At 49.3% G+C, this 26356-nt stretch overlaps 1 protein-coding gene across 3 annotated transcripts; it reads left to right on the top strand.

The window, feature by feature from the left end:
• Positions 1 to 14616: 14616 nt before the first annotated feature.
• LOC100277415 (uncharacterized) lies at positions 14617 to 24380 on the top strand. Of its 3 annotated transcripts, none has more exons than XM_035967924.1 (14): positions 14617 to 14839; positions 14996 to 15267; positions 21718 to 21855; positions 21996 to 22077; positions 22170 to 22246; positions 22357 to 22463; positions 22598 to 22715; positions 22821 to 22937; positions 23023 to 23114; positions 23223 to 23289; positions 23395 to 23473; positions 23582 to 23673; positions 23766 to 23909; positions 24011 to 24360. In XM_035967924.1, the coding sequence occupies exons 2-14, from the start codon at positions 15082 to 15084 to the stop codon at positions 24035 to 24037; spliced, it is 1326 nt and encodes a 441-aa protein (XP_035823817.1). In that variant the 5' UTR covers positions 14617 to 14839; positions 14996 to 15081; the 3' UTR covers positions 24038 to 24360. The 3 variants fall into 3 exon arrangements, with proteins under 3 accessions (XP_035823817.1, NP_001144452.2, NP_001388798.1); NM_001150980.2 differs by having other exon boundaries at positions 14643 to 14839; positions 14993 to 15267; positions 24011 to 24380; NM_001401869.1 differs by lacking the exon at positions 14617 to 14839 and having other exon boundaries at positions 14924 to 15267; positions 24011 to 24380.
• Positions 24381 to 26356: the final 1976 nt, after the last annotated feature.

The raw sequence follows: 26356 nt of genomic DNA, 5'->3' as shown, positions 1-26356 counted from the left end.
CGCCGAGGCGTGAGATGAAGCGGCTCAGGGCCACGAGACATCCCATGACCCTCTGTACGCCTTTTAAGTCTTTGATGGGCCCCATGCTGGTGATAGCTGCGATCTTCTCCGGGTTGGCTTCAATGCTCCGCTCGGAGACGATGAACCCCAAGAGCATGCCCCGGGGCACCCCGAAGACACACTTCTCGGGATTGAGCTTGACGCCTTTCGCTTTGAGACATCGGAATGTCACTTCAAGGTCGGAGAGGAGGTCGGAAGCCTTCCTTGTCTTGACTACGATGTCATCGACGTAGGCCTCGACTGTGCGACCGATGTGTTCGCCGAACACATGGTTCATGCACCGCTGGTACGTCGCGCCCGCATTCCTCAAACCGAACGGCATGGTGACATAGCAGTACATGCCGAAGGGCATGATGAAAGAAGTTGCGAGCTGGTCGGACTCTTTCATCCTGATTTGGTGATACCCTGAGTAGGCATCGAGGAAGGACAGGGTTTTGCACCCAGCAGTGGAATCCACGATTTGATCGATGCGAGGCAGAGGGTAGGGAACCTTCGGACATGCTTTGTTGAGACCAGTGTAGTCTACACACATCCGCCATTTCCCCCCTTTCTTTCTCACAAGCACAGGGTTGGCAAGCCATTCGGGATGGAATACCTCTTTGATGAACCCTGCTGCCATTAGCTTGTGGATCTCCTCGCCTATCACTCTGCGCTTCTCCTCGTCGAATCGGCGCAGAGGCTGCCTGACAGGTCGGGCTCCGGCCCGAATATCCAGCGAGTGCTCGGCGACATCCCTCGGTATGCCAGGCATGTCCGAGGGACTCCACGCAAAGACGTCGGCGTTTGCGCGGAAAAAGTCGACGAGCACTGCTTCCTATTTGGGGTCGAGCCCGGAACCGATCCGGATCTGCTTGGAGGTGTCGCCACTGGGGTCGAGAGGGACGGCCTTAACCATCTCCGCTGGCTCGAAGTTGCCGGCATGACGCTTCACGTCTGGCACCTCTTTGGAGAGGTTCTCCAGGTCGGCGATGAGGGCCTCGGACTCGGCGAGGGCCTCGGCGTACTCCACACACTCCACGTCGCATTCGAACGCGTGTTTGTACGTGGGGCCGACGATGATGACCCCGTTGGGGCCCGGCATCTTGAGCTTCAGGTAGGTGTAGTTGGGGACGGCCATGAACTTCGCGTAGCATGGCCTCCCCAGTACCGCGTGGTAGGTTCCTCGGAACCCGACCACCTCGAACGTCAAGGTCTCCCTTCGGAAGTTGGAGGGCGTTCCGAAGCAGACGGGAAGGTCGAGTCGTCCGAGGGGCTGGACGCGCTTCCCAGGGATGATCCCGTGGAAGGGCGCAGCGCCTGCTCGGACGGAGGACAGATCGACGCGCAGGAGCCTGAGGGTCTCGACGTAGATGATGTTGAGGCAGCTGCCCCCGTCCATCAGGACCTTGGTGAGCCTGACGTCGCCGACGATGGGGTCGACGACGAGCGGGTATTTCCCCGGGCTCGACACGTGGTCGGGGTGGTCAGCTTGGTCGAAGGTGATGGGCTTGTCGGACCAGTCTAGGTAGACTGGCGCCGCCACCTTCACCGAGCAGACCTCCCGGTGCTCTTGCTTGCGATGCCGAGCCGAGGCATTCGCCACATGCCCACCGTAGATCATGAAGCAGTCGCGGACCTCGGGGAACTCTCCTGCTTGGTGATCTTCCTTCTCGTCGTCGTCGCGGGCCCTGCCACCCTCTGCAGGTGGCCCGACCCTGTGGAAGTGGCGCCGAAGCATGACGCACTCCTCGAGGGTGTGCTTGACGGGCCGCTGATGATAGGGGCACGACTCCCTTGAGCATCTTGTCGAAGAGGTTGGCACCTCCGGGGGGCTTCCGAGGGTTCTTGTACTCGGCGGCGGCGACAAGGTCCGCGTCGGCGGCGTCGCGTTTCGCTTGCGACTTCTTCTTGCCTTTCTTCTTGGCGCCGCGCGGAGTTGACGCCTCGGGAGCATCTTCCGATGGGCGGCCCTGGGGCTGCTTGTCCTTTCGGAAGATAGCCTCGACCGCCTCCTGGCCAGAGGCGAACTTGGTGGCGATGTCTATCAGCTCGCTCGCCCTGGTGGGGGTCTTGCGACCCAACTTACTCACCAGGTCGCGGCAGGTGGTGCCGGCAAGGAACGTGCCGATGACATCCGAGTCGGTGATGTTGGGCAGCTCGGTGCGCTGCTTCGAGAATCGCCGGATGTAGTCCCGGAGAGACTCTCCCGGCTGCTGTCGGCAGCTTCGGAGGTCCCAGGAATTCCCGAGGCGCACGTACGTGCCCTGGAAATTCCCGGCGAAGGCTTGGACCAAGTCATCCCAGTTGGAGATCTGCCCCGGAGGTAGGTGCTCCAACCAGGCGCGAGCAGTGTCGGAGAGGAACAAGGGGAGGTTGCGGATGATGAGGTTGTCGTCGTCCGTTCCACCCAGTTGGCAGGCCAGACGGTAGTCCGCGAGCCACAGTTCCGGTCTCGTTTCCCTCGAGTACTTTGCGATAGTAGTCGGGGGTCGGAACCAGGTCGGGAACGACGCCCGTCGGATGGCCCGACTGAAGGCCTGCGGACCGGGTGGTTCGGGCGAGGGACTCTGATCCTCCCTGCTGTTGTAGCGTCCCCCACGCCTGGGGTGGTAGCCTCGGCGCACCCTTTCGTCGAGGTGGGCCCGACGATCACGACGATGGTGCTCGTTGCCGAGGTGGCCCGGGGCCGCAGGCGCGGTGTTGCGCGTGCGCCCGGTGTAGACCGAGGCTTCCCGCATGAATCGGGAAGTCGCGGCATGAGGTTCCGAGGGGTATCCCTGCCTTCAGGAGGCAGAGCTCTCGGCCCGTCGGACCGCAACGCCTTCCAGGAGATTCTTGAGCTCTCCCTGGATTCGTCGACCCTCGATGGTTGATGGCTCCGGCATCGCGCGGAGGAGCATCGCTGCGGCTGCCAGGTTCTGACCGACCCCACTGGATGCGGACGGCGGCCTGACCCTGACGTCGTTGGCGACGCGGTGCTGGAAACCCTGAGGCAGGTGACGTATTTCTCCGGCCGGGGGTTGGCCCGCCCATACCTGCCCGACGTCCCGGCGGATCGGCTCAAGCGCTCCTGCTCCCTCGTCGAGCCTGGCCTGCGCCCCGTGGACTTGCTCGAGCTATGGGTCGTAACCACCCGCCGGAACGGGGACCACAGCTAGCTCCCGCGGGATGTCAGCGCGAGGCACCGGCCTAGGGAGATCACCGTCCTCCGGCATGCCGAGATGGTTGCCTTCGGAGGGATCCCCTAGCTCGACGTGGAAACATTCGCGGCTTGGGCCGCAGTCCTCGTCGTCGAGGCTGCGGCTACCGTCGGAACAGTCGGAGAGGCAGTAGTCACATGCGGTCATAAAGTCCCGCATGGCACTGGGGTTGCCAAATCCAGAGAAATCCCAACAGATGCTGGGATCGTCATCTTCCTCGGACCCAAAGGGCCCGTAGGTCGAGACGTCCGTCAATCGGTCCCAAGGCGACCGCATACGAAACCCCAGAGGGGTTGCACTCGCCTCAACGAGAGCGCCCGCCAAAGCAAGGTCGCTAGGCGGGTTGAGGCTGAGTCGAAATGACGTAGGATGGGAATCGGTCGGTACCTTTTGGTCGACGAGCAGCGACATAGTCACGTCGGGGACTGATTGCACCGTCGTCTCAGGTACGAGGGCGACGTCCTGCAAGCTCTCCGCGAGCGCGCTGGCGTCGTACACTTGCTCGGGATTGGCGTGTCGCGGGGGGACGGCGCTCGCCTTCGTCTCGAGCGCGAGGTCGACGCCCGACGCGCCCCCCGTTGGGGCGCTGGGGACGTCGATTCGCTCGACAGCCGACGAAGCGCGGCCTCCCGCTTGGCCTTGGTTGCCCCGCCTCCTCCTCCGTTGGCGGGGGAGAGGACAGGGCGAGCTCGAATGTTGTTCTTCCACCACGCGGGGAAGATGTCGTCGATTCCGCCGCCGGCAGACGGGTTGTCGGTCGCCATTGTCGTTGTCGTGCGGCGGTGGAAGGAGTATCATGTCGTAGCTGCCGTCGAAGGACATGAACTCAAGACTCCCGAAACGGAGCACCGTCCCGGGCCGGAGAGGTTGCTGGAGACTGCCCATCTGGAGCTTGACGGGAAGCTGTTCGTCAACACGCAGCAGGCCCCTACCTGGCGCGCCAACTGTCGGCGTTTCGAGACCGGGGGGTCCCTAAGCCGATGAGTGAATGTGCCGCGTGCCCCAGCCTAGATGGGTCGAGCGCGTGGGCGAGCGCGAAGGGGGGAAGCGAGGTGGCCGGAGACGGACGTGAGAGAGGTGGAAATCCCGCGGCCTTCGTGTTCGTCCCGCGCCCAGGTCGGGTGCGCTTGCAATAGGGGGTTACAAGCGTCCACGCGGGTGAGGGAAGCGAGCGGCCCCAAGAGAGCGCCTGTCTCGTCCTCGTCCCCGCACGGCCAACCCTCTCTAAGAGGGCCCTGGTCCTTCCTTTTATAGGCGTAAGGAGAGGATCCAGGTGTACAATGGGGGTGTAGCAGAGTGCTACGTGTCTAGCGGGGGAGAGCTAGCGCCCTAAGTACATGCCAATGTGGCAGCCGGAGAGATCTTGGCACCCAGCTGGTGTGGTGTCGTGGCTGTCGGAGGAGCGGCGGAGCCTGGCGGAGGGATAGCTGTCGGAGCGGTTGAGTCCTTGCTGACGTCCTCCTGCTTCCGTAAGAGAGCTGAGAGTCGCCGTCGTCACAGGGCTTGCGGGGCGCCATCATTGCCTATCTGGCGGAGCTAGCCAGATGGGACACCGATCTTGTTCTCTGCGGCCCAAGTCGGCTCGGGGTAGGGTGATGATGGCGGTTCCTGTTGACGTGGCTGACCTGTGCCCTAGGTCGGGCGACGTGGAGGCTCCTCCGAAGACGAGGTCGAGTCTGTCTTCCATGGCCGAGGCCGAGTCCGAGCCCCTGGGTCGGGCGAGGCGGAGGTCGTTCGGAAGAGGCCAGGGCGGAGTCCGAGCCCTGGGGTCGGGCGAAGCGGAGTTCGTTGTCTTCTAGGGCTGAGCCCGAGTCCGAGCCCTGGGTCGGGCGGAGCGGAGTTCGCCGTCTTCCGGGGCTGAGCCCGAGTCCGAGCCCTGGGTCGGGCGGAGCGGAGTTCGCCGTCTTCCGGGGCTTAGTCCGAGTCCGAGCCCTGGGTCGGGCGGAGCGGAGTTCGCCGTCTTCCGGGGCTTAGCCCGAGTCCGAGCCCTGGGTCGGGCGGAGCGGAGCTTCCTATGGTGCCTTTGGCAGGGCCTGACTGCCTGTCAGTCTCACTCTGTCAAGTGGCACTGCAGTCAGAGTGGCGCAGGCGGCGCTGTCCTTCTGTCAGACCGGTCAGTGGAGCGGCGAAGTGACGGCGGTCACTTCGGCTCTGCCGGGGGGCGCGCGTCAGGATAAAGGTGTCAGGCCACCTTTGCGTTAAATGCTCTTGCGACTCGGTCGGTCGGCGCGACGATTTAGTCAGGGTTGCTTCTTAGCGAAGGTAAGGCCTCGGGCGAGCCGGAGATGTGTCCGCCGTTGGAGGGGGCCTCGGGCGAGACGGAAATCCCTCGGGGTCGGCTGCCCTTGTCCGAGGCTAGGCTCGGGCGAGGCGTGATCGAGTCGCTCGTATGGACTGATCCCTGACTTAATCGTACCCATCAGGCCTCTGCAGCTTTATGCTGATGGGGGTTACCAGCTGAGAATTAGGCGTCTTGAGGGTACCCCTAATTATGGTCCCCGACAGTTATGTATCCGAAAGGATATGCACAAAATCCCAAAAATTGATTATGGGGGCATACTAAAAGGATCGGGGTGGAATTAACTGTTTACTACATCAGTTTCCTCAAAATAAAAATCTGAAACAAAATTGGGCCAACCTTTTATTTATGTCGCTGGCCCAAATGCATGTCGCTGTCATGTTAAGAAAAGCAACTGAGGGAACTTTCTTTTCACGCATATCTGAGGGATGCTGGTGCTTGTTTACTGGTCCCAGAAAAATGCGGGGAGGGAAGGGGTTCTGTTGGAGTATGGAAATCAACATTTCTCCTGCAAAAAAGGTTTTTGGACAGCATTTTTATGAACTTTTGGAGTTGCTCTAAGGCCATCTCCAACAATAGCGGTGTGGTGGTTTTGGAAACCGGAGACAATGAGATTTGTGTTCGGTGGAGATGCTAGTGCAGACTCACTCCGAGTGGTGAATCACTGAGACTCAAGCGTGTCTTGATACGATCATAGTATTACTTGGATGTGTGTTACAACTGGTGTGCTTGTGTGTAGACGCACGGAAGGGATCTGTTCGAACCAAAAAAGAGCCGAAAATGCGTCAACAGGATCCTACCCTTTTATATCTCAAGGGTAGTCGAATTGCGATATGAAAGATATAGGAGAAGCCTCCTATGTTCTAGGAATAGAAATTCATAAAGATAGACATAAGAGGGTATTAGAACTCTCACAGAAGACATACATACAAAACGTACTAAAGAGGTACGGTATGCATCAGTGTAAGGCATCACCAGCACCAATAGTGAAGAGTGATAAGTTTGGGGATTAACAATGCCCCCATAATCAGTATGAGAAGAATAAGATTAAGTCAATATCATATGCTTCTACTATCAGAAACATTATGTATGCTCAAATTTATACTCACCCTAACTTAGCATTTACTACCCTTGGAAGATATCAGAAAAATGTAGTCATAGAACACTGGAAGGCAATAAAAAAAGGCTCTAAGGTACTAAAGGTCTCATACATACTAGAAGTGATCTTTGTGTCCGGCTGCATCTTCTCGGCATCATTGATCTTGAAGATGAGACTCGTCTACAAAATGAATGCAAAAACGCCCCTACATAGTGCACCAACTGTAAGAAGTATTTACTCCAACAATATAGATCATATATCTACGAACTACAAGGATAGCACACGAGACACATGGTTTATAGTTTTCAGATAAGTGGTATCCTATATGTCTAGTATGAAGTAGATCTTCTTGTCCATATGCTCGAGTTATAGGGGTTGCTGATCGTTGTTATACACTAGAATGGATGTAAAGATAATTTTGTCCTAGGCCTAACATAGATCATAAATCAGGCTTCGCTACCCCTTCTGATATTGGCCGTGGTAGTTTTACCACAGATCCCGATCGACTGATAGATGTGTGTCCTAGCTATCCGGATATATGGCCCTCATATTAGTCGTATATACGGGTTGAAATACAGGTGGTGAGGTACACTAATCCCATATATCGGACACATAAAATGGAAAGTATAATCGTGTTGGATTCCACATGAGTAAATCTAAAAACTGAATACATGAATATATATGATATGGTACGTTTGAGTACAAAGTTTTATATGATAATTAATTCATATCCGTAGTTTCTACCATTGGATTATGGTAAAAAAATATGAAGGATTAATTATTGTATATTTGAGTTGTAGTAAAAGTTTTATACTCATTAGATTATATATGCATTAAGTTATAGATTTATTTATGGTTAGATCACGGGTGGGAGTGCTCGGCAGGCGACCAGATGAATCCAGTTTGCTCGATGCCGCCATGCATGGTGAAGTGTTTTGTGTGTATGCAATCTGCACCGCTAGCTTCTCCGTAGCAAGAGGCCGGAACCCTTGTACGTACTGGTTAACTGACCCAAAGGAAGCAGTTAAGATTCGGCTGGTTGATGAACTGTTGAGAGAACCGGAGCAGTTCGCACGCAGCGAGGACGCGTACGTGGCCGGGACACCGTAATAATAAGGTGTAAAACGCGTTTCAGCGAGAGGACATGCGTTGCGTTTCTTGCAGATAGCCTGCTGGAACATTGTTATCCATCCATCAATACATACGAGAAGTGAATGGACCAGTTGTCAGAGAGCACAGAGGCACCAGCTGGTGATCAACACGAGTCTCCTTGCGGCGACTGGAATTCGGACACCGACCGATGCTCTCTTTCTGTGTGTGTCTTGTGGACGAAACACCCTCCAAGTGTTGTTTGTGGCGCTGGAGCACAGGAGCCATCCACGCACGCCTCTGTTGTCGTTGCCGACGCCGAAAAGAAAGGCGAGGCATCCATCGCTGGGTGTGTGAAGCATCGGATTCACGGCCCGATAGATCGCGCCATCCGCCGCGCGGCGCGGTGCTTATCGGTCCTTTTTTTTTCCGCCGGCCGGTATCGCAACGCGGCACACGGTAGAGGCACGAGCAGGCAGGAGCAGGTCCAGCGCAGCACGCACGGCCACGATCCCCCCCTCCGATCGACGGCATTGAAAGGGCATCACGGAACGGAAAGGCCGGGCGCGAACGTGCCGTGCCGATGGGCAAATGGCAACCGATGGCGGCGGGGCCGGGCCGGGCGGGGCACATCGCAGTCCCGTCCAGCTATTAATAAATGGTCGATCGATGGCGCGGGCCGGCAGTCCAGTAGCAATACTCACTCCTAGTCCTGGAGTATAGTCACTACTACCCCTAGAAGGGAAGCGCATCCGCTCGATACGGGGGGTGGCAGGTTGGCGAGGAGACGAAAGGCACGGCGAGCGAGAGCCCAACTATTAAGAACTACGTTACCACGGACCACCAGATCCGCTCCCTTCCCTCCCGTCAGCAGTAGAGGCGTAAGAAGATGTAGAGAACCCGTCTCCCTTCCCATAAGCACGACAGAGGAAACACACGAGACACTGGATATAGGGTTGGGCCTCTGGCCTCTTTCTGATCTCTGTATTATGAGGGGGTGTACAGGTTCCTTATATAGAGATGTGAGACCCCTCAGGGGCAAAGCAGGTATTTGCCCACATAACCCTAACTAGGGTTACTTAACACTCCCCCTTGGGCGAATACCGTGACCAACACATGCCTCGTTAAAACTCCGAAAAACCCAGTGGGAAAATATGGAGAAAGAGTGCATGGTGATACAAATTGCATTTGCACTTTGTTGCCTCGTTAAAAACCTCATGTGAGAAACTTCAAGAAAACTCACCAAGGGAAAAAGAGTACAACAACTGTCATCGGGACAAATTTCGATCCTTTGGGATCTAGATTCTATCGAATCTTCTACAAGGGCTAACTTTAGAAATGTGCTCCCCCTGATCCTTGCAAAACTGTATCAATAAGGCGAAACATCTTCTTCTAGAAGTATATGCACATAAAGATTTAGCAAACGGATTGCATATCCTTGCAAGGACTATTTCAGGAACTTTACCTCTACTCACTTCTAGGATATACGAGGTAAGTGCACATATCAATATAAATAAGCCACTTTGACTGATGGTGTTCGATCGACTAGATCTATATATTTGATAGAAAGTTCCATAAAGGTTCACATATTGATCATCAAGCTCACGCCTTCAGGGCATAGAATATGACATTTATTGTCTCACGGTTGTGATCAATATAAGCATTCGCTCCCCCTGACGATGACATCTGTCAAAGTCGTTATCCCTCATAACTCAAGCATATTCTTCAAGATATATGTCTCATTGTTCATCTGGAATAACGAGAATGGATGAGGTTGGGGTGCTATCATTTTCTATCTTACACCACAATTTATACATAGTTGTGCAAAGCAAATAACATGTCCTTCAATAGGACTTAGGGGATAATATAGTTGCAATAGTACATATTCTAAATATGATACATCGCTCGAGGCGTTCATCCATTGCAACATCTATGATGGTGTCACAAAAATCCATCTAAGATCGTAATCCATCAGGGATTTTTTCATCGATCAGATACATTATTATAGTCTGTCATTCTAGCACAATGGGGATATTTTGCCAGTAACACATAAACCTTATAGGTTTCTGCCATCAAGGCTTTAGAGGATACCGTAATTCCACATCTAGTGGAAATTACCATGAGTAAAACTCATGGAATGCACATGTGCTTATTTGGTGAACTTCAAGTCATTTGGTACCTCATCTTATTCCTTTTCGGGTCTATATGGGTCTTTATACCTTTATAGGGGTTATCAACTTTGGTGTTCAACACAGACTTTGTTTCTTCTGGAAAGGTTCCATCTAGGAACGATAATCTCAACTAGGAGATTTTATCCCTACATAGGAGAGTGATCATTCATCAGGAATGTATTATTCGGTACGAGATTTATATGTTGCATGTTTATAATTCAAAGATATGAGTCCTCCTAGGATCTCATGACGGATCTTCAGAATCCTATTAACTGCATATTTTAATTCATGCCATTTGCCAGATATATTACATAGCGGAACAGTGTTTATTCAACACATATGTGGGATGGGTCTCTCACAAGACCACTTGAACCATCGCATTCACCACACATTATTTCAATAGTGCCCATAAATGTCCGAATTTCAAGCTCGCGACTTCCATTTTGCGATTATTGGTTCAACCTCGATTGCATTTATCATTGACCCGATAAGAGAGCTTCAAGCACTCATGCCTAGGACTTTGTTTTGGATCCCTTTGCAATCTATAGAGGCAAGATAGGTGTCGACACATTTGTCTCCCACATTTAATAATGATCTCCATCATTTCCCAAAATAAAAGATTCATTGTTCCGTATTCCCAGCACAATGATATTGCGCGCATTGCTAGGAACTTCATCATCAAGATGAACCTCTTCGTGAGGCAAATCACCATCAGGGTGAATTAATCAGAGGAGAGTTATCACAGACCACGTGAATCTGCAATCAGAACATATGCTTTGACTAAGGCCAATGGATCATATTCGCAGGCGTCCCCGAGAATAGATCAAATATCGATAAGTCAAATGTGGATATGATATTAATCCCGGGTATATCCACATCTACATCATGTAGAAGCATTCAGACCAATATGGTTACTCCTCAACGATTTCTGGCAAACTCCATATACACAGGAGTACACACCGAACGACAGGTTCAGTTTAGCTTTTGTGCGTTTTATAGAATATTGAGGCATTACACTATATGGGCATTCCTCCCCCTAATGCCGAGATGTTTTAAAAACATACAGATAAAATCCCCAACCACAATCATCCAGTTGTGGGCAATGTATGCTATTGTGGTGATTTATTTGGGAAATCTTACGCACATTACAGAGAGAGGTTTTATGCAGTGAGCTTTGGACTTAGATTAATGTAGTGGCATGAATACTACATATTTGTCCTTCAACATGAAGGGTTATTCTCAACATCCAGCGAGACACGCAACAACAAGTTGCTTCATGGTTACAATTCTGCAAACTTATTGTTATTACTACCAAATGCATAGTCAATCTTTAAGATTTAGACTGATATGCGCAACACTATTTTATCCATAAGGGTCCTTCAGGGGCTCATGCATACCATTCGTTTGGAGCCATTAGTTGACTTCAGATCAACAAGTAAAATGACCATCAGGGTCTAACGTTCACAAAGTCATTCACTGGTTGCATTGTGCTTTTAAGCACATAGGAAAAATGTGTGTGTTTATATTGGTAGTGAAGTGCACGGCATCAGGCCAATGCTGCCAAGCAAAGATTTTTATATGCAGAGATGTATAGTCCAGCTCATTTTATTATTGCCCATGGTTTACCCAATTACTCATACCGTTCTGAAAGTGGGTATCGATTTATGCAACATTTTTAGGTATTATAATTTTGAGAGAGAATTTATAACAATAGTTAATAAATTGTGATGCTGCCAGCAGGGCAAACATTTCTCCTCATATTATATACCAATTTGTTCTATAAAGCATTATTTCGATCTCTTCGTTGTTCGGCAAAAAGAGAAGCTTTAGAATAGAACAGACAAGGCCAAGAGTTCATTTTTTATCTAGGAAAAATCACCATATAACTAGCTTTTGATGAAGCAAATGATGATAACTGCTTGGCAAGAACGAAACAAGACTGGTATCCGCCCAGGATCCATCTTCAACAACAGATAGTACTGCTCTCATACGAAGAAATCATCAGGAGTAGAGAGGATACAACAGGTCTCCATAAGATCTTCATATTTCTATCACAAATTATCATCACTAGTAGTCTAGTGGTCAAGACATATGACTCTTCTGGCTCCGAGGACCAAGAATATGTTAATGTCTAATCTAGCTTCAAGCTCTATGGTGATGTGGGATTTTATAGTTATTTGTCTACTCTTCTCACTTTTGGTAGATCGAAGGTAGATAATGGTAAGCATGCCAAAGGGTGGAATTCAGTGTAGTTCGGCTACATAAACCCTAGGTATGTGTCCATTCAGGACCGACCTTTACCATTTAGCTTACAGTGTATACCAAATTGTCAAAGGACTATCCCGAGTCAATTCAGTGACTATAAGTATTTACAATTCCGAGAGATGTATGCGACACAAGCATAGAGGTCCTAGATAGAACGTGTAAAGTGGTTCGACGGGAACACACTATGGTTTTCACACCAACATAGTGAAAAAATTCTCAGAATAACCTTTCGATGTACTCGTAACTTCGTGCTGCTAGGGTACTAGCCATTTATCTCAAAGTTCGCTTCATGTCGTTCAACGACAAAGAGAGCAACATGTCAACATCTGGTTGAGCAATGTATAACTGAGATTTATATCCTTAAATCATTTGGTAAGGTCTTTTGCTTACTAATAGAATCCCAATGTGTGATATCTTCTATGCCAAAATGGCTTTCATGCATTATATTATATATCTTCGGGTTACTTCGGGTAAAACTTTATGCATGAGGAGAGAACGGAAAATGAACTTATCTGTGTTTCATTGTATTTTAATTTAATTTCCCAGATTTACAAGCACTATAGAGCTTGGTATAGTTGTTATGGCCACTTGGCGATATATAAATATGCCACACAACACAGTCAAATAAAATATAGAGCCAAACAAAATTGTTTATGAAGGTTGCGCATAATATGACTTCAGGACCTTGAACAACCCACCACAATCCACGCGAGTACAAGCTCTAGCGTATCTAGCATCAACGTGTGTGCGGCCATCAGGGCTACGACAGTATAGCAAGCCTTCGTAATAAGCGCAACAGGCACAATTATGGCTCGATAATTGGGGTACACGATAAATCCACGCAACATGCGCAACAGACGCAATTGTGGCTCGGTGATAACGACAGACGAACCGTGCCTACAGGGCATGCAAAAAATACGTGACTCGGCGATGCCGGTCCAACTCAACAGGAGTGGTCCGATTAAGCGAGAGTACAACATAGCAGTAATCACATGACGCAACCAAGTTCGTACGACACAAATATTGCGTCGTGTTGCCAGGGCGCAGCCAGTGCCCAGCCAATGCCATAATTCGGTCGATTAATAATGTAGTCTGATCGACGTGTCTGAGTACCCACTATACAATTTAATCGCTCGACGTGAGCCCAAAAGTTCAACGCAACACAAATATTTAGAGCGATTTGAGTATACACAATATAACCTTCACATGCATTTTAATAATTTTCTGCTAATTATTTACTACGGGAAATAATTATTAATGCAGAAAAAATGAACACAATAATTAATACATGAACATAACACATCAGGTGTAAAAGACATTTTCCATATTCAAACATGCACTAATTATTTACTGCGGGAAATAATTAATTAAAGTAGAAATGGTAACATAAAACATGTTTTATTCTACTTGTTATTTACAACACGAAATAAATAACATAGAGCATGCATGTAAATTAAAATTATACCAAAGTTTCTTAATCCAACAGAAATTTAAATGAAAAAATTATGTCCTCGTACGGATGCCACTTTGTTAGGATCTTTAACTGACACATGCAAATTTCACACGAGTAGTTGGGGCGGCTGCATGGGTCCTCCTTGCATGCACGCATGCAACACACGCTCGGCCATCAGTTCATCCTCATGCAGCCGCACAACAATAGGACTGAAGTGGTCTTCATCTCCCCATGCAGCCGCACAAGAATAGGACCCCACTGGTCTTCATCTTCTCATGCAGATGCACAAGAATAGGACCGAACTGCTCTTCATCTCCGCACTGGCTGTGCGGGTGCGGCTCCCAGCGCAGCCTGGCTCTGACGCGACTGCAGACGCAGGTGCTGCTCCTGGCGCGACGGCCAGCACGACACGACTGTCGGCACGGCCTGCACCGGCACGGCTGCCAGGGCCGCGTGACTGCTGGCGTGGGTGCGGCTCCTGGCGCGGCCTCATGCCTCAGCTCAGGCGCAGTGCACCACGACAGCGATGGCAAGTTCGTCGCACACAAATCGTAGCCCGTGCACAGCAACAGATCAAGAACAGTAAACATACCGTTCGATTGCGTAGAGGGAGAATCGAAGCCTGTCGCGTAGGACAGTTCGGCTAGGCCGAAGACCTGCCGGATTGACGGAGAGTTGATGCAGATCTGATCCAGCAGCAACGTCGAGGTAGAGCGTGCTGATAACGTATTAAGAACTACGTTACCACGGACCACCAGATCCGCTCCCTTCCCTCCCGTCAGCAGTAGAGGCGTAAGAAGATGTAGAGAACCCGTCTCCCTTCCCATAAGCACGACAGAGGAAACACACGAGACACTGGATATAGGGTTGGGCCTCTGGCCTCTTTCTGATCTCTGTATTATGAGAGGGTGTACAGGTTCCTTATATAGAGATGTGAGACCCCTCAGGGGCAAAGCAGGTATTTGCCCACATAACCCTAAGGTTACTTAACACCAACGACCGTCCAGTTCCAGTTCCAGCGGTCCGAGCGAGATCGATCGCCCCTCCGCAAGGCCGCAACAACAGACGCGGCAAGCGGGTACAAGGGAGTTCTTCTGGAGGCGCGGGAGATCACGCGAGTGTGTTGCGCTTGAAAAGAAGAAAAAAACAGGCAGGGAGGAGGGAGTCCCGTTCCCGAACCCGAACTACAAGCCAGCGCAACTGCTGCTGCCGCCGCCCGCCCAGGTAAGGCGGAGGCGCGGACCGGGAGTTCTCCTTTTTTTTCTACCGATCTAATCTAGCAGTTTTCTCTCTCGATCGGTTTGCCTGGTCTCGTTCTCCCTCTCCCGTATCTGAGTCTGTTTATGGCGGCGGCGGCGTCGGCGGATGGAAATGCAGCAGGAGGAGCGAGGGCATTGCCCGGCCCCATCGCCGTCGCGCCGTCGCCGTCGCCGCGCTGCAGGCAGAGGAGGACGGCGCCGGCCAGCATGGGCGGGTACGAGCTCGTCAGGAGCGACGACGCGGCGGGCGCCGCGGGAGCCGACCTCGAGTCCGGCTCCGGCGCCAGCAAGGTCGCCGGCGCCCCGCCGCCCTCGCCGGCCCCGTCGGCGTCGCCCGCCGCGCGGCAGCAGCGCCTCGCCTCGCTCGACGTCTTCCGCGGCATAACCGTCCTGGTACGCCCGCCCCTCCTGCTACTACTCATACTTACTCATTCCATATGGCACACTAGCGGATGGATTCTCGAACGGATTGGATTCTCGCTTCTCGATCGGTCCGTTGCTAGCGAGCTGCCATTACCGTCGCTCGCTCGGCCGCTGCGCTTTCGTTTTCGCGCATCCATGGGCACGGACAGAGGGCGGGGGGGCATCGATCGATCGACCGACGGACCGACCGACCCAGGCCACTCATTCACTCATCATGCGCCGCCGTCGTGATGAAGGGCGTGGAGTGTCTCCAACTGTCGCGTGCCCCCATGATCGATCCCGCCCTCCCGCGCGCCCGCTTGCTGTTTCTCATCTCTTCTGTTCTTCGTGCCATTCAGGACTGCCCCCGCCCCCCCCACAGCTTTGCTTGCTTTTGGGTGCAACAGTGCATGGCCCTTTCGCAAAAGAGAGAAGAAAAAAAAGAACAATCTTTTGTTTCACTCATTGCTCATGGTCGCCTGGTCAGTGGTCACTAGCCATGTCTTTGTACACGCCATTAATACGGCCTTTTAGGACAGCTTCGTCAGCTCCATATACAAGGGGGAAAAACAGATAAATCGACCCCACGATAAATTATCGCTCTATGAAATTCAGATTCCCCAGAACAGTAAATTCAACATTCTTCTCCATCAGACTCAGATTAGCGACGTTAAAAGAAATCAAGCACTACTGCCGCTCACTTTATCAGCGCTCAACTAGAGCCATGCATCCGCGACGCGCCCTCGCCTCGCCCTCGGTCAGTCCCGCCCGCGTGTATGAGATGATTTTAACTTTTCCGTTTGAAGAGCTAACCTAAACAGTCCCGAAGAAAAACAAGACGACAAAGCGAGGGGAATCCGGAGTTGAGGATCAATTGGACCAAGGAGACAAAACGTGCAGCTGCTTACCAAACCATCATGCCCACAGGAGCCGCGTCGAGCCGTATCCCTATGGCATGCTGCTGCTTACTTGCCAGCTTTAGGCACCGTACGGACTCTGTTTTTTTATTTATTTACGGACTCTGCTTTCTGCCTGTGTGCTCATGCAGTGCAGTCATGCCTAGGGCAGAACAGTTGGTTAACATTCTGCCGCGCCGCGCAGCGCAGCGCACTTTATTATTAACACAGACAGTAACGTGCCACATGACGATCATGTTCATGTAGGGTATGTTTGGTTGGTTTCTCTCGCCAACCTGGCTGTGTGAGCCAGGATCACTGGAGCCTGGCTCTGGAGATACGACCAATCTGCTCGTATCTGGTGAGCCTGGCCCAGGGTTCTTTAAGGATCGTGCGAGCCTGGATTTAAATCTACATGCAGGCAACCAAACACAGAGCTCGCACGCGCATAGCCTGGCTCACAGCAACCAAACAGTAGCTATCCGCATCCTATGATACAAGCACGCGCAGATGCAGGCAACCAAACACACCCGTAGAGCCTCAAAAGAGGCACCTGTAGCGGTTTTTTTTTACCGATATAATAAATCCACAACTGGCACGTCTGTTGATGCATGGCAGCATGGGCGATTTGGTTCGGCCACAAGAATTCATTATGGAAAAGTCCACCTCAACTTACAACCTTGTTTTCAAAAACTTTACGTACGTAATATAAAATGTAAAATATAACGAAACAAAAAAAAAATTAGTTAGTTATCCGTGTACCGCTACGGTTTCTATATGTCATATATGGTTTTTTATAACATAAACCAACATTAGCTATTGTGGTTAGAGATGTGGTCTCTCTCCCTATATACCACGTTTTGAATCCAGCTAACGACTTATTAGCTGGCTAATAGATAGTTTTAGAGGTTTTAAACGTGCCCTAATATGAATATTTAGGTACTAAAACAAGCATCTCCCCCCACACCACACCATACTAGAGTCCTAGAAGATGATGCACCGCAAGACTGTACTGTACATGTGGATGGATGGAAGTTGGAGTCATACAACACCACACGATATCCTATTGTCGCCTGTCCTTATTCCAGCCGGCGGGTAGGCCGGTTCTAGTTCACCAATCCACGTTGGTGTGTTACCCCCACACAAGTCCGCATTGTGCCGGCTTCTGCGTAGTGGAGGGAGCGGCGAGGCGACGTGCCAACCAATTTTATTCGTGGCCGATCGACCATATTAGGGAGCGGAGGAAAGCAGAGGCTCATGATTCGTCAGGCGAAGCTGAAGCCTATGCACCACCGGCCTGTCCACCTTGCATGGTAGGGGGACCTTGATTTTGTGAATTTTTAGAACTGAAATCAGGTTTGAACTAGAGGCCGCCGGCCGGGAACTGTGAGCATAAACGGGAATTTGGGGGTGTGTGGTTGCATCAGGTCCACCCCAGCTACCTGACCGCCATCTTTTCGGCCGCCGTTTCGCTTGCCTGGATTTGGTTTGGTTGGTTGGCCTTCGCTTTGCTTGGCCTGCAAGCGCGGCAAGCGAGCCGGCCGGCCTTCGGAGACTCCACTGGTAGCACCACGCCACCACTAGCTATTATTAGTATTAGTAGGTAATAGGAACGAGGAGCTAGGCCGACGCTGTGTCCTGCTACATACTCGTACGTACGGTACAAGATACGCGCCAAGCTATGTGATCGTTAAGCGACCCTAATTGGCTAGAGCTTATTCTGATCCTACTGAATCAGTGATAGGTTGACCGACTACTGTCATGAATTAAATGGGGGTACCTTAGCAGAGCACGCCCGAGCTAACTACCCACCATGCTGCCTAATCGTTAAGCTACAGTATTACTGCGTACGGCACTTCCACATTTCAGCATCAACTAGTTAGGGCATTGGCTAAACTTTAGCCCACCTGGCTATTAACCATGCATCATATTTGATACTGAATTTGATGTACTTATTACCCTTTATAAGCCTCTTTTTTTTTTAATATATGTATTTCCGTGGTCGCTAAAAATGACCGTGACATCAAATGCGTTACCTCAGTGCGTAAGGACCGGAAGTTCCATAGATACACCTTTCTTTAGGCCTCCGCGGATAAAGCCGGTCACTGCTTGTTATTACGCTGTGAGCCTGTGGCTTGGAGGAGCCAAAGGGCACCAACACGACATGACGCGTAGCTCATGCTTTACCGGACTGCTAGCTTATCCAGAGATGAACGCCGCGGATCACCACTTTGGCTGCCACTGATCATTGTGCTGCTCGGCTTCTTTCCAAGTACACGTACTACTTACAATTTTTCTTTAATCCGCCGTGTCGACCACCGAGTGCAAGCGTTCTGCCGCCACGGCCTTTTTTTTTCATGAATTGCGATCCGACACGAACGAAAGCCAAACCACCATCCCCACCTCCGGCGGCGGACCCACTAGCTGGACGCTACACCTCCCCAAAAGTGATCCTCTGACGGTTCACGGCATGGACAGCAGTGCCGCTCTGGTTGAAGTTGAAGCCAAGGATCCACCGACTCCTAAGAAAAGGACAATGGGTCAGATGTATGGGTCAGAAGCAGTAATACGTATAGGAGCGGCATCTGTTAGCGTCGTCTGTAGAATCTGATGAGCAATGCGACGTACTCCGTGCTCCGATCCGATATACCATCCCCTGCTCTCGCTACGGAGCCTGCCCTCCCCATTTAAAATACGTCAATGTCCTTCCATGTGGGTGGCCGCTGGACTGAGCTGGGCTGGGCTCAGAGATGTCAATGGAGACCCGATACCCGTCAACCCGTGGGGAATTCCCCTATTAGGGTACGGGTATGAGACAAAAATTGTACCCATGAGTATGGATATGGGACAAAATCTCCACCCATTGGGTAAACGGGTATGGGTTTGGGAAGCAATAATCCGAACCCGATTACCCATGGGTATTTCATACGTGTACACCTGTCGTGTTTGTATGAATGAGTTGAGGCCGAGCCGACCACCAAGCCTAGCACGGCAGCGCACCAGGCCCCAGGTCTTAGCCCAATAAGGCAACACGGCAAGACATGGTTCATGGATGATGTGGTGATGTCTGAAATCTAGATTGTTTGTGCTACCTGTTAGTACCTAGTTATATCTTAATTGGGGATGAGGACCCATTGGGGACCCGAAACCCGAATGGGGATGAGTATGAGATGAGATTTGCACCCATGATGGGTATGGGGGTGGGTACGGGGATGGATCAAACATGATGGGGATGAGTATGAGATGCTATAATCCGGTGGGGAATTCCCCATTGACATCTCTAGCTGGGCTACTTACTGATAATCATCATATGTCATGCCCTCGTGTACCTTCACTGGACCATGGCATTAATGTCACGCGCTTAACTTCACTACAAGAGCATGGGGGAAAGAGACACGGACAGTGCAGTGCACGGATGGACCGAATTTTTTGTATTTTAGCCCCTAAACTGAAGTAAAATCACGTTTAGACCTAAAAAAATTTTAAATGCAGTTTTGGACCCTTTGCTCGGCGCCATAGGCCGTGGCGCCGAGCTAACACAGCTCGGCGCCATAGGCTATGGCGCCGAGGTCGTGTTGCGTTGGCACGACCCAGACGCGTGGCGTCGACGTGGAACCGAGCTCGGCGCCATAGATCTTGGCGCCGAGCTCGGTTGTGTTATTAAAATATTTGTTGCAGACATGAGCACAAAGCCCATCTAGCCCACTTGGTAGAGCACAAGGCTTCTAACCATGTGGTCGTGGGTTCAAGCCCCATAGTTTGCATTTTTTTTGTTTTTTTTGTTTATATCGTTGGTGTGTCCGCTTAAATTTATTTCTCGCCTAGATTTTTTTTTATCCTGCGCCTGTAGCTAGCAAATAATACTCACGCCTGAGCGACAATATTCCTAGCTATACACTCACACACATGTGCTATACGTAATTATGTAGCAAAAATCCCGGGTAACGAGATCATCAACAGGCTGAATAAAACCCGGGTAGAACGCCGGGCGCCAGACTTTGAAAGGTGCTTAATTACTAACACACAGACACGCTGATCTGCCCATGCACGTACGCCGTGCATATCATGCTTAATTATAATCAGTTGATTAATAATCTTTGTCCCCTCGCGCTCGTGTGCAGCCGAGAAAGAGGCATCAAATGCAGTAGAAACCGCCAGATTTAAAAAAATGAGTTATTTAAAAGATAAAAAAAATAGATGAGTGTAGGGCTCGAACCCCCAACCTCATGATTCAAAACCTTGTGCTCCACCAACTGAGCTAGATGGCTTGGTGCTATCTTTTTGCAGCAAAACAGTAGATAACACAACCGAGCTCGGCGCCAAGATCTGTGGCGCCGAGCTCGGTGCCACGTCAACGCCACGGTGTCCGGGTTGTGCCAACGCAGCCGTACCTCGGCGCCATAACCTATGGCGCCGAGCTGTGTTACCTCGGCGCCATAGGCTATGGCGCCGAGCAAAGGGTCCAAAAATGCAATTAAAATTTTTTAGGGTTCAAACGTGTATTTTTTTCCGAAAAATGGCCAAAATACAAAAAAATTCGGACGGATGGACTGGACACAGATGACAGGTATCCGTCACACTGGAATTCACTCACAAATATCTGTCCCACCAATCAAATCGCAGCGTCATTAAATATACTTTATTTCCCAAATGAACTCTTAGGGGCTAGTTTAGCAACTTCAATTTTTTGATGGGTTTTCCATTTTCCTAATGAAAATTAGTTCATTTTCGTTTGAGAGAATATGAATCATTTGAAAAAAATGTAGTTACCAAACTAGTCCTTATTAGATAATTTATTTTTCTTCTAGCGGCTACATCTGCACCTCCGGATCATAACCCATCTTCCATTGGTGCAAGCCCTAGCTAGAACGGGAATAATCCAGGAACGCCTACGTTGGCACTAGCTAGTCCATCCATCCGTTTACAACGCAGAATATGTTCGTCAGCCTTTGCGAGGTAAAAGGCAGTAAAAGCGGGGCTTGGTTTCTGAATGTGAACCCGATACTTCGCTAGCTCTCCACTGGAATGGTGTTAGACCGATGATGTTTAGTATATAGTTTAGACTTCAGATCTATAGGATTATACGCCTTACCTTAGCCACAAAGTTACAGGATAACACAACCCCAATAATGCACTAATATAATGGAGATCGTGAACCAAAGTGCGGCATCAGATTTGTCACTAGCTCTTCTTGTTGGTCTAGCAGTGACAGGTTCCAGAGGTTATATATCTGAATGCCTTCTGCCCTTCTCTCTCTCTCTCTTACGTAGTAGTCAGATCCGTTTAGGCACCGGAAACAGGGAGGCGTTGATCTGTAGAGCTATGGTGCTCTTACCATTTCGATTTCTCACAAAGAACGAATCTATGCAACCGCCTATGATCTTTTGTAATCCCCGAATTTGCACCAGCGATCACATGTTAAACGAGATGGAAAATGACCGAAACATCTACTACCCAAACTGTCACAGCAGTTTTTTTTTTTTTTTAAAAAAATTACTTGCAGCCTGAAACAGCAGGACGCGTGTGACTGTTTCCCTTGCTGCAGCTTATGATCATCGTCGACGACGCTGGAGGCTTCCTCCCGGCGCTGAACCACTCTCCCTGGGACGGCGTCACAGTAGCTGATTTCATCATGCCGTTCTTCCTTTTCATAGTCGGAGTCTCACTAACACTAGCGTACAAGGTAATGCTGGACGACACTGAGATCGCAAGCACCACCTAGGCTCTTTGTTGTGCTACCCTTTTCTTCTTCTTCTTCTTCAAACGAAACGCTAAGCTATCAGCGTGTTGGATGATGATTTGTCATGATGCCACTACGTGCAGCGGGTGCCGGATAGAGTGGAGGCAACTAGGAAGGCAGTGCTTCGTGCCCTCAAGCTGTTCTGCCTTGGTCTTGTTCTCCAAGGTAATTTTGGCTATTACAAAAAAATTCCAAATTTTTTTTTGTTAGCTAGGGTAACAATCAGTTCGCGCTCCGTGTGCTGGCTCTTTATGCAGGTGGATTTTTCCATGGCGTCCACAGTCTCACGTTTGGTGTTGACCTAACGAAGATTCGGTTGATGGGCATACTTCAGGTACCGAGTTTTTTTTATTGTTCTTTCAGAATTAATTGACACATTCAGTCAGTGCTGGAAAAAGGTGGTAAAGTCATCTTGAACGGGCACATGATGGTTCTGTGTTGCAGAGGATTGCAATAGCCTATCTCCTAGCTGCAGTATGTGAAATCTGGCTCAAGGGAGACGACGATGTAGATTCTGGGTATGGTTTGCTGAGGAGATACCGCTACCAACTGTGAGTTCAGATCAAAATTACCCTCACTCTTAGCCGAGTACTGTAGTTCAAGATCTGTAGAATTTGAATAAGTGGCCTGGTACTGATTTCTCATACATCTATAACATATATGGTTCGTTTTTGTCCTTTGCTAGGTTTGTAGGATTGGTCCTCTCTATAGCGTACTCTATTCTTCTCTACGGCATGTACGTTCCAGACTGGGAGTACCAGATAGCAGGCCCTGGTTCCAGTTCCACAGAGAAGTCGTTCTCTGTAAGTGCAAATTGCCACTGCATTCTTCTTTACGTATCTCCTCACAAGTTCAGTACACAAGACGGAAGAAGCGCTGACGTTCACGCTGCATTCGGAATCCGTCAGGTGAAATGCGGAGTGAGAGGAGACACCGGACCAGCTTGCAACGCAGTCGGAATGGTCGACCGTACGGTCCTAGGGATCGACCACCTCTACAGACGGCCAGTTTATGCGCGCACGAAGGTTTGATATGGGATGCGACACCGACATCTCAGTTTTCTGCTCCCTTGCCACAAAGCTCAAATAAGAAACTTTGGCTGACATGTAGGAATGCAGTATAGATTATCCAGAGAATGGGCCTCTCCCACCTGACGCTCCGTCGTGGTGCCAGGCGCCATTTGATCCTGAAGGCCTCCTCAGGTCAGTGATTCACTAGCTCCTTTTGATCACTGCCCATAAGCCTGTCTTGCAATGCAAGTTCATATCCAACCGAGTGTTAGTTCTTACTGTCACTTGCTCGTGTTTCAGCTCCGTTATGGCGATTGTCACTTGCTTGATCGGACTCCAGTTTGGGCATGTAATTATACATTTCGAGGTATAGATATAATGCTGGTCTGTGATACTAGGTTGACAAATTGTTCCTTTTTAGCCGTGTAAAACATTCTTACATTTCCCTCCCCGTGCTAAATTTTACCTGCAGAAGCACAGGGGAAGAATCGCCAGTTGGTTGGTCCCTTCCTTCAGCATGCTAGCTCTAGCCTTCGTAATGGACTTCGTCGGTAAGTATTCACCCAACGCTGATCAACCACACGCTTGCTTACTCCTGGTCCTGAGCGCTTGAGATGAGATGAACTTAATGAACAATTTTTTTCATGTTCCTTTTTCAGGAATGCGAATGAATAAACCACTATACACGATGAGCTACACTCTGGCTACTGCTGGCGCTGCGGGTCTTCTCTTCGCTGGAATCTATGCTCTTGTTGGCCCCTCTTGAACCTGAGAACATGCATATGCTAGTGCCTGCCGTCCACCATCTCCGAAACCTCACAGGAACTGTCATGGGTCTTTCAGGTGGATCTGTACGGGTTCAGAAGACCTACCATCGCCATGGAGTGGATGGGGAAGCACGCCCTGATGATATACGTGCTGGTGGCGTGCAACATCCTTCCCATGTTCATCCGTGGCTTCTATTGGAGGGACCCCAACAACAGCCTTGTAAGTCTGAACATGACAGCTCCTCTTAGCTGCAGAGATTTCAGTGGGTTCTACAAGTGCAGTTCTAACGATGAACCTTTTTTTATATGAAAAAAAAACAGCTGAAAGTCATTGGTATCGGGGCGTGAAGCCATGACCTTCTACATGTTCAGGCCCAAACTTGGACATGCACAGCGCTCTCGCATGTTTAAGAGCAATAATCTAGGTGCTCAGGCCAAGTTTTGCTATGCGGTTAGAGGACCATAGCGCGCTCAGGTCATGCGCCATGGGGCTGCCTATATTCTCAGCACTGCCGAGATGCCTGTTGCCACTTGCAGATGCATGGAATCCATTCTCCCAGCCAACTTTGTATATGGTGGAGTTGAGCACATGTACATGATATCACACGAGTAATATGTTGTGATTCAGATGAAATATATACTAGTACATATCAGTCCATATTCTATAATAATACTACCTCCGGTCTTGAATATATTTTCGTCGGCTAGTTTATTTTTAAACTAAAACACCCATAAGAGCATCTCCAACAATGCCTCAAACTAGTGCCTCAAATTGAAATATGGAGCTCTACACGGAAAAAATTATTCCAACAGTGCCCTATTTCATAAATTTTTATCAAAAAACTATAGGGCACTCTCTCAATTGACTCAAATATACTACACCGTAGTGAGCTGCCCTATAATCCAGATTTGGGGCTTTACTGTTGGAGCGGAGTGTTTTGTTGGTGCCCTAAATTCTATAAAATATACTTATTTTCAAATTATAGGGCATTTTATAGGTCACGTTGTTGGAGATGCTCTAAATAAAAAAATGGAGGGAGTATGATGCAAGAACGATGCGTTGTTGGAGATGCTCTAAATAAAAAAATGGAGGGAGTATGATGCAAGAACGATGTAGGGGACATTTGGACCGTTTATCTTGCATTCTCTATCTAGTGGATATTACATCATTGAGCTAGCGAGAGGAAACAACCCTTGCAGATCGAGATCCGCATCGAGTGCCTGACTCAAGCCGTGAGATCTACTTATACCACGGGAGGAGAGAGTTATATTTTTATATGGATGTTAGGCTTATACTCCATCCGTTTCGTTTTAGTTGTCACTGTATAGTGCAAAATTGATCTATTCAACGACAACTAAAAAAACGGAGGAAGGAGGGAGTATCATAGTATTAGTTGTTGTGCTGTATACGGTGCGCACCTTGCAGCTTGCAGAGGTTCAAGTACTTACTCCTACCTGATTGTTGTAGTTGTTGTACCATACCTGGAGTACACCTAATTGAATATGGCATAATTGGTACCTCTTGTAGCCACACGCAAGCTTGCGAATATGTTTATGGCCTCTATTTTGAGAGTTGATTCTATGTTACTTTACATCCCTTTTATAGCACAAGGAAAGCCTTACATCCCAAATAGATAGCGGGCCAGTAATTGATAGTCTTTATAGCCACACACACTGCAGTATTTTGACCGCAACGTCGCCCCTAGCCTTATCTTGCCCACATGTGCCACACAATGAGCTTCTATAAGTTTCTAAAATAAGCTTGTTTCTGCAATGAAGTACTTGTACTTTATCTGATACTTCACTTATATAATGCAAAAGGTCCAAGAATTAGGGGGTGTTTGGTTTCTAGGGACTAATGTTTAGTCCCTATATTTTATTCCATTTTAGTTCCAAAATTACTAAATATAGAAACTAAAACTTTATTTTAGTTTCTATATTTAGCAGTTTATATACTAAAAAGGAATAAAATGAAGGGACTAAACATTAGTCCCTAGAAACCAAACACCCCCTTAGATGGTGTTTGGTTTCTAGGGACTAAACATTAGTCCTTAGAAACCAAACACCCCCTTAGGTGGTGTTTGGTTTCTAGGGACTAATATTTAGTTCTTTTATTTTATTCCATTTTAGTTCTTATATTGTCAAATACGGAAACTAAAACAGAGTCTTAGTTTCCGTATTTAGCATTTTAAGTATTAAAATAGAATAAAATGTAGGGACTAAATATTAGTCCCTAGAAACCAAACACCCCCTTAGTCTATCGAGCCTAATCCCTAAAGCTCACACACAGTGACCCAAAAGAAAGAAATTTTGAATTTGGTATTTTTACAGTGTCAAGCAATACATTTCCATGGACATGTGATACAAAAGTTTGTATACAAAAGAAGAACCAATCAGCGTATACGCTTCTCGACACTGAGATGCACATTCTACTGATCATACAAAAAACAAACCGAACCTGCAGGTAACGAACTGACGATACATCCACCATGCGACCTAACAATATTGCCGCTCCATATTTTAGGAGCTTGGTGCCCAAAGGATAGTCTGGAACCAGAAATGATCCTCTATGCTAAAAAAGGCAATGGTAAACTATGCGAAAATAAAGCTTAGCGATTTATTCAAACCCAACAAAAGCATATGTCATGTTTTAATCCGTACCGACTT

The sequence above is a fragment of the Zea mays genome, chromosome 5 (assembly GCF_902167145.1).
Source record: "Zea mays cultivar B73 chromosome 5, Zm-B73-REFERENCE-NAM-5.0, whole genome shotgun sequence".
Lineage (NCBI taxonomy): Eukaryota > Viridiplantae > Streptophyta > Magnoliopsida > Poales > Poaceae > Zea > Zea mays.
The sequence above is the reverse complement of the archived record's forward strand: the minus strand, read 5'-3'. Positions and strand labels throughout refer to the sequence as shown.

Coding starts and splice junctions, on each gene's coding strand:
- LOC100277415 (NM_001401869.1), top strand. CDS start 14,959: ATGGCGGCGGCGGCGTCGGCGGATGGAAATGCAGCAGGAGGAGCGAGG. Junction 22,716..22,820: donor CCACAGAGAAGTCGTTCTCT/GTAAGTGCAAAT, acceptor GGAATCCGTCAG/GTGAAATGCGGAGTGAGAGG. Junction 22,938..23,022: donor CAGTTTATGCGCGCACGAAG/GTTTGATATGGG, acceptor GCTGACATGTAG/GAATGCAGTATAGATTATCC.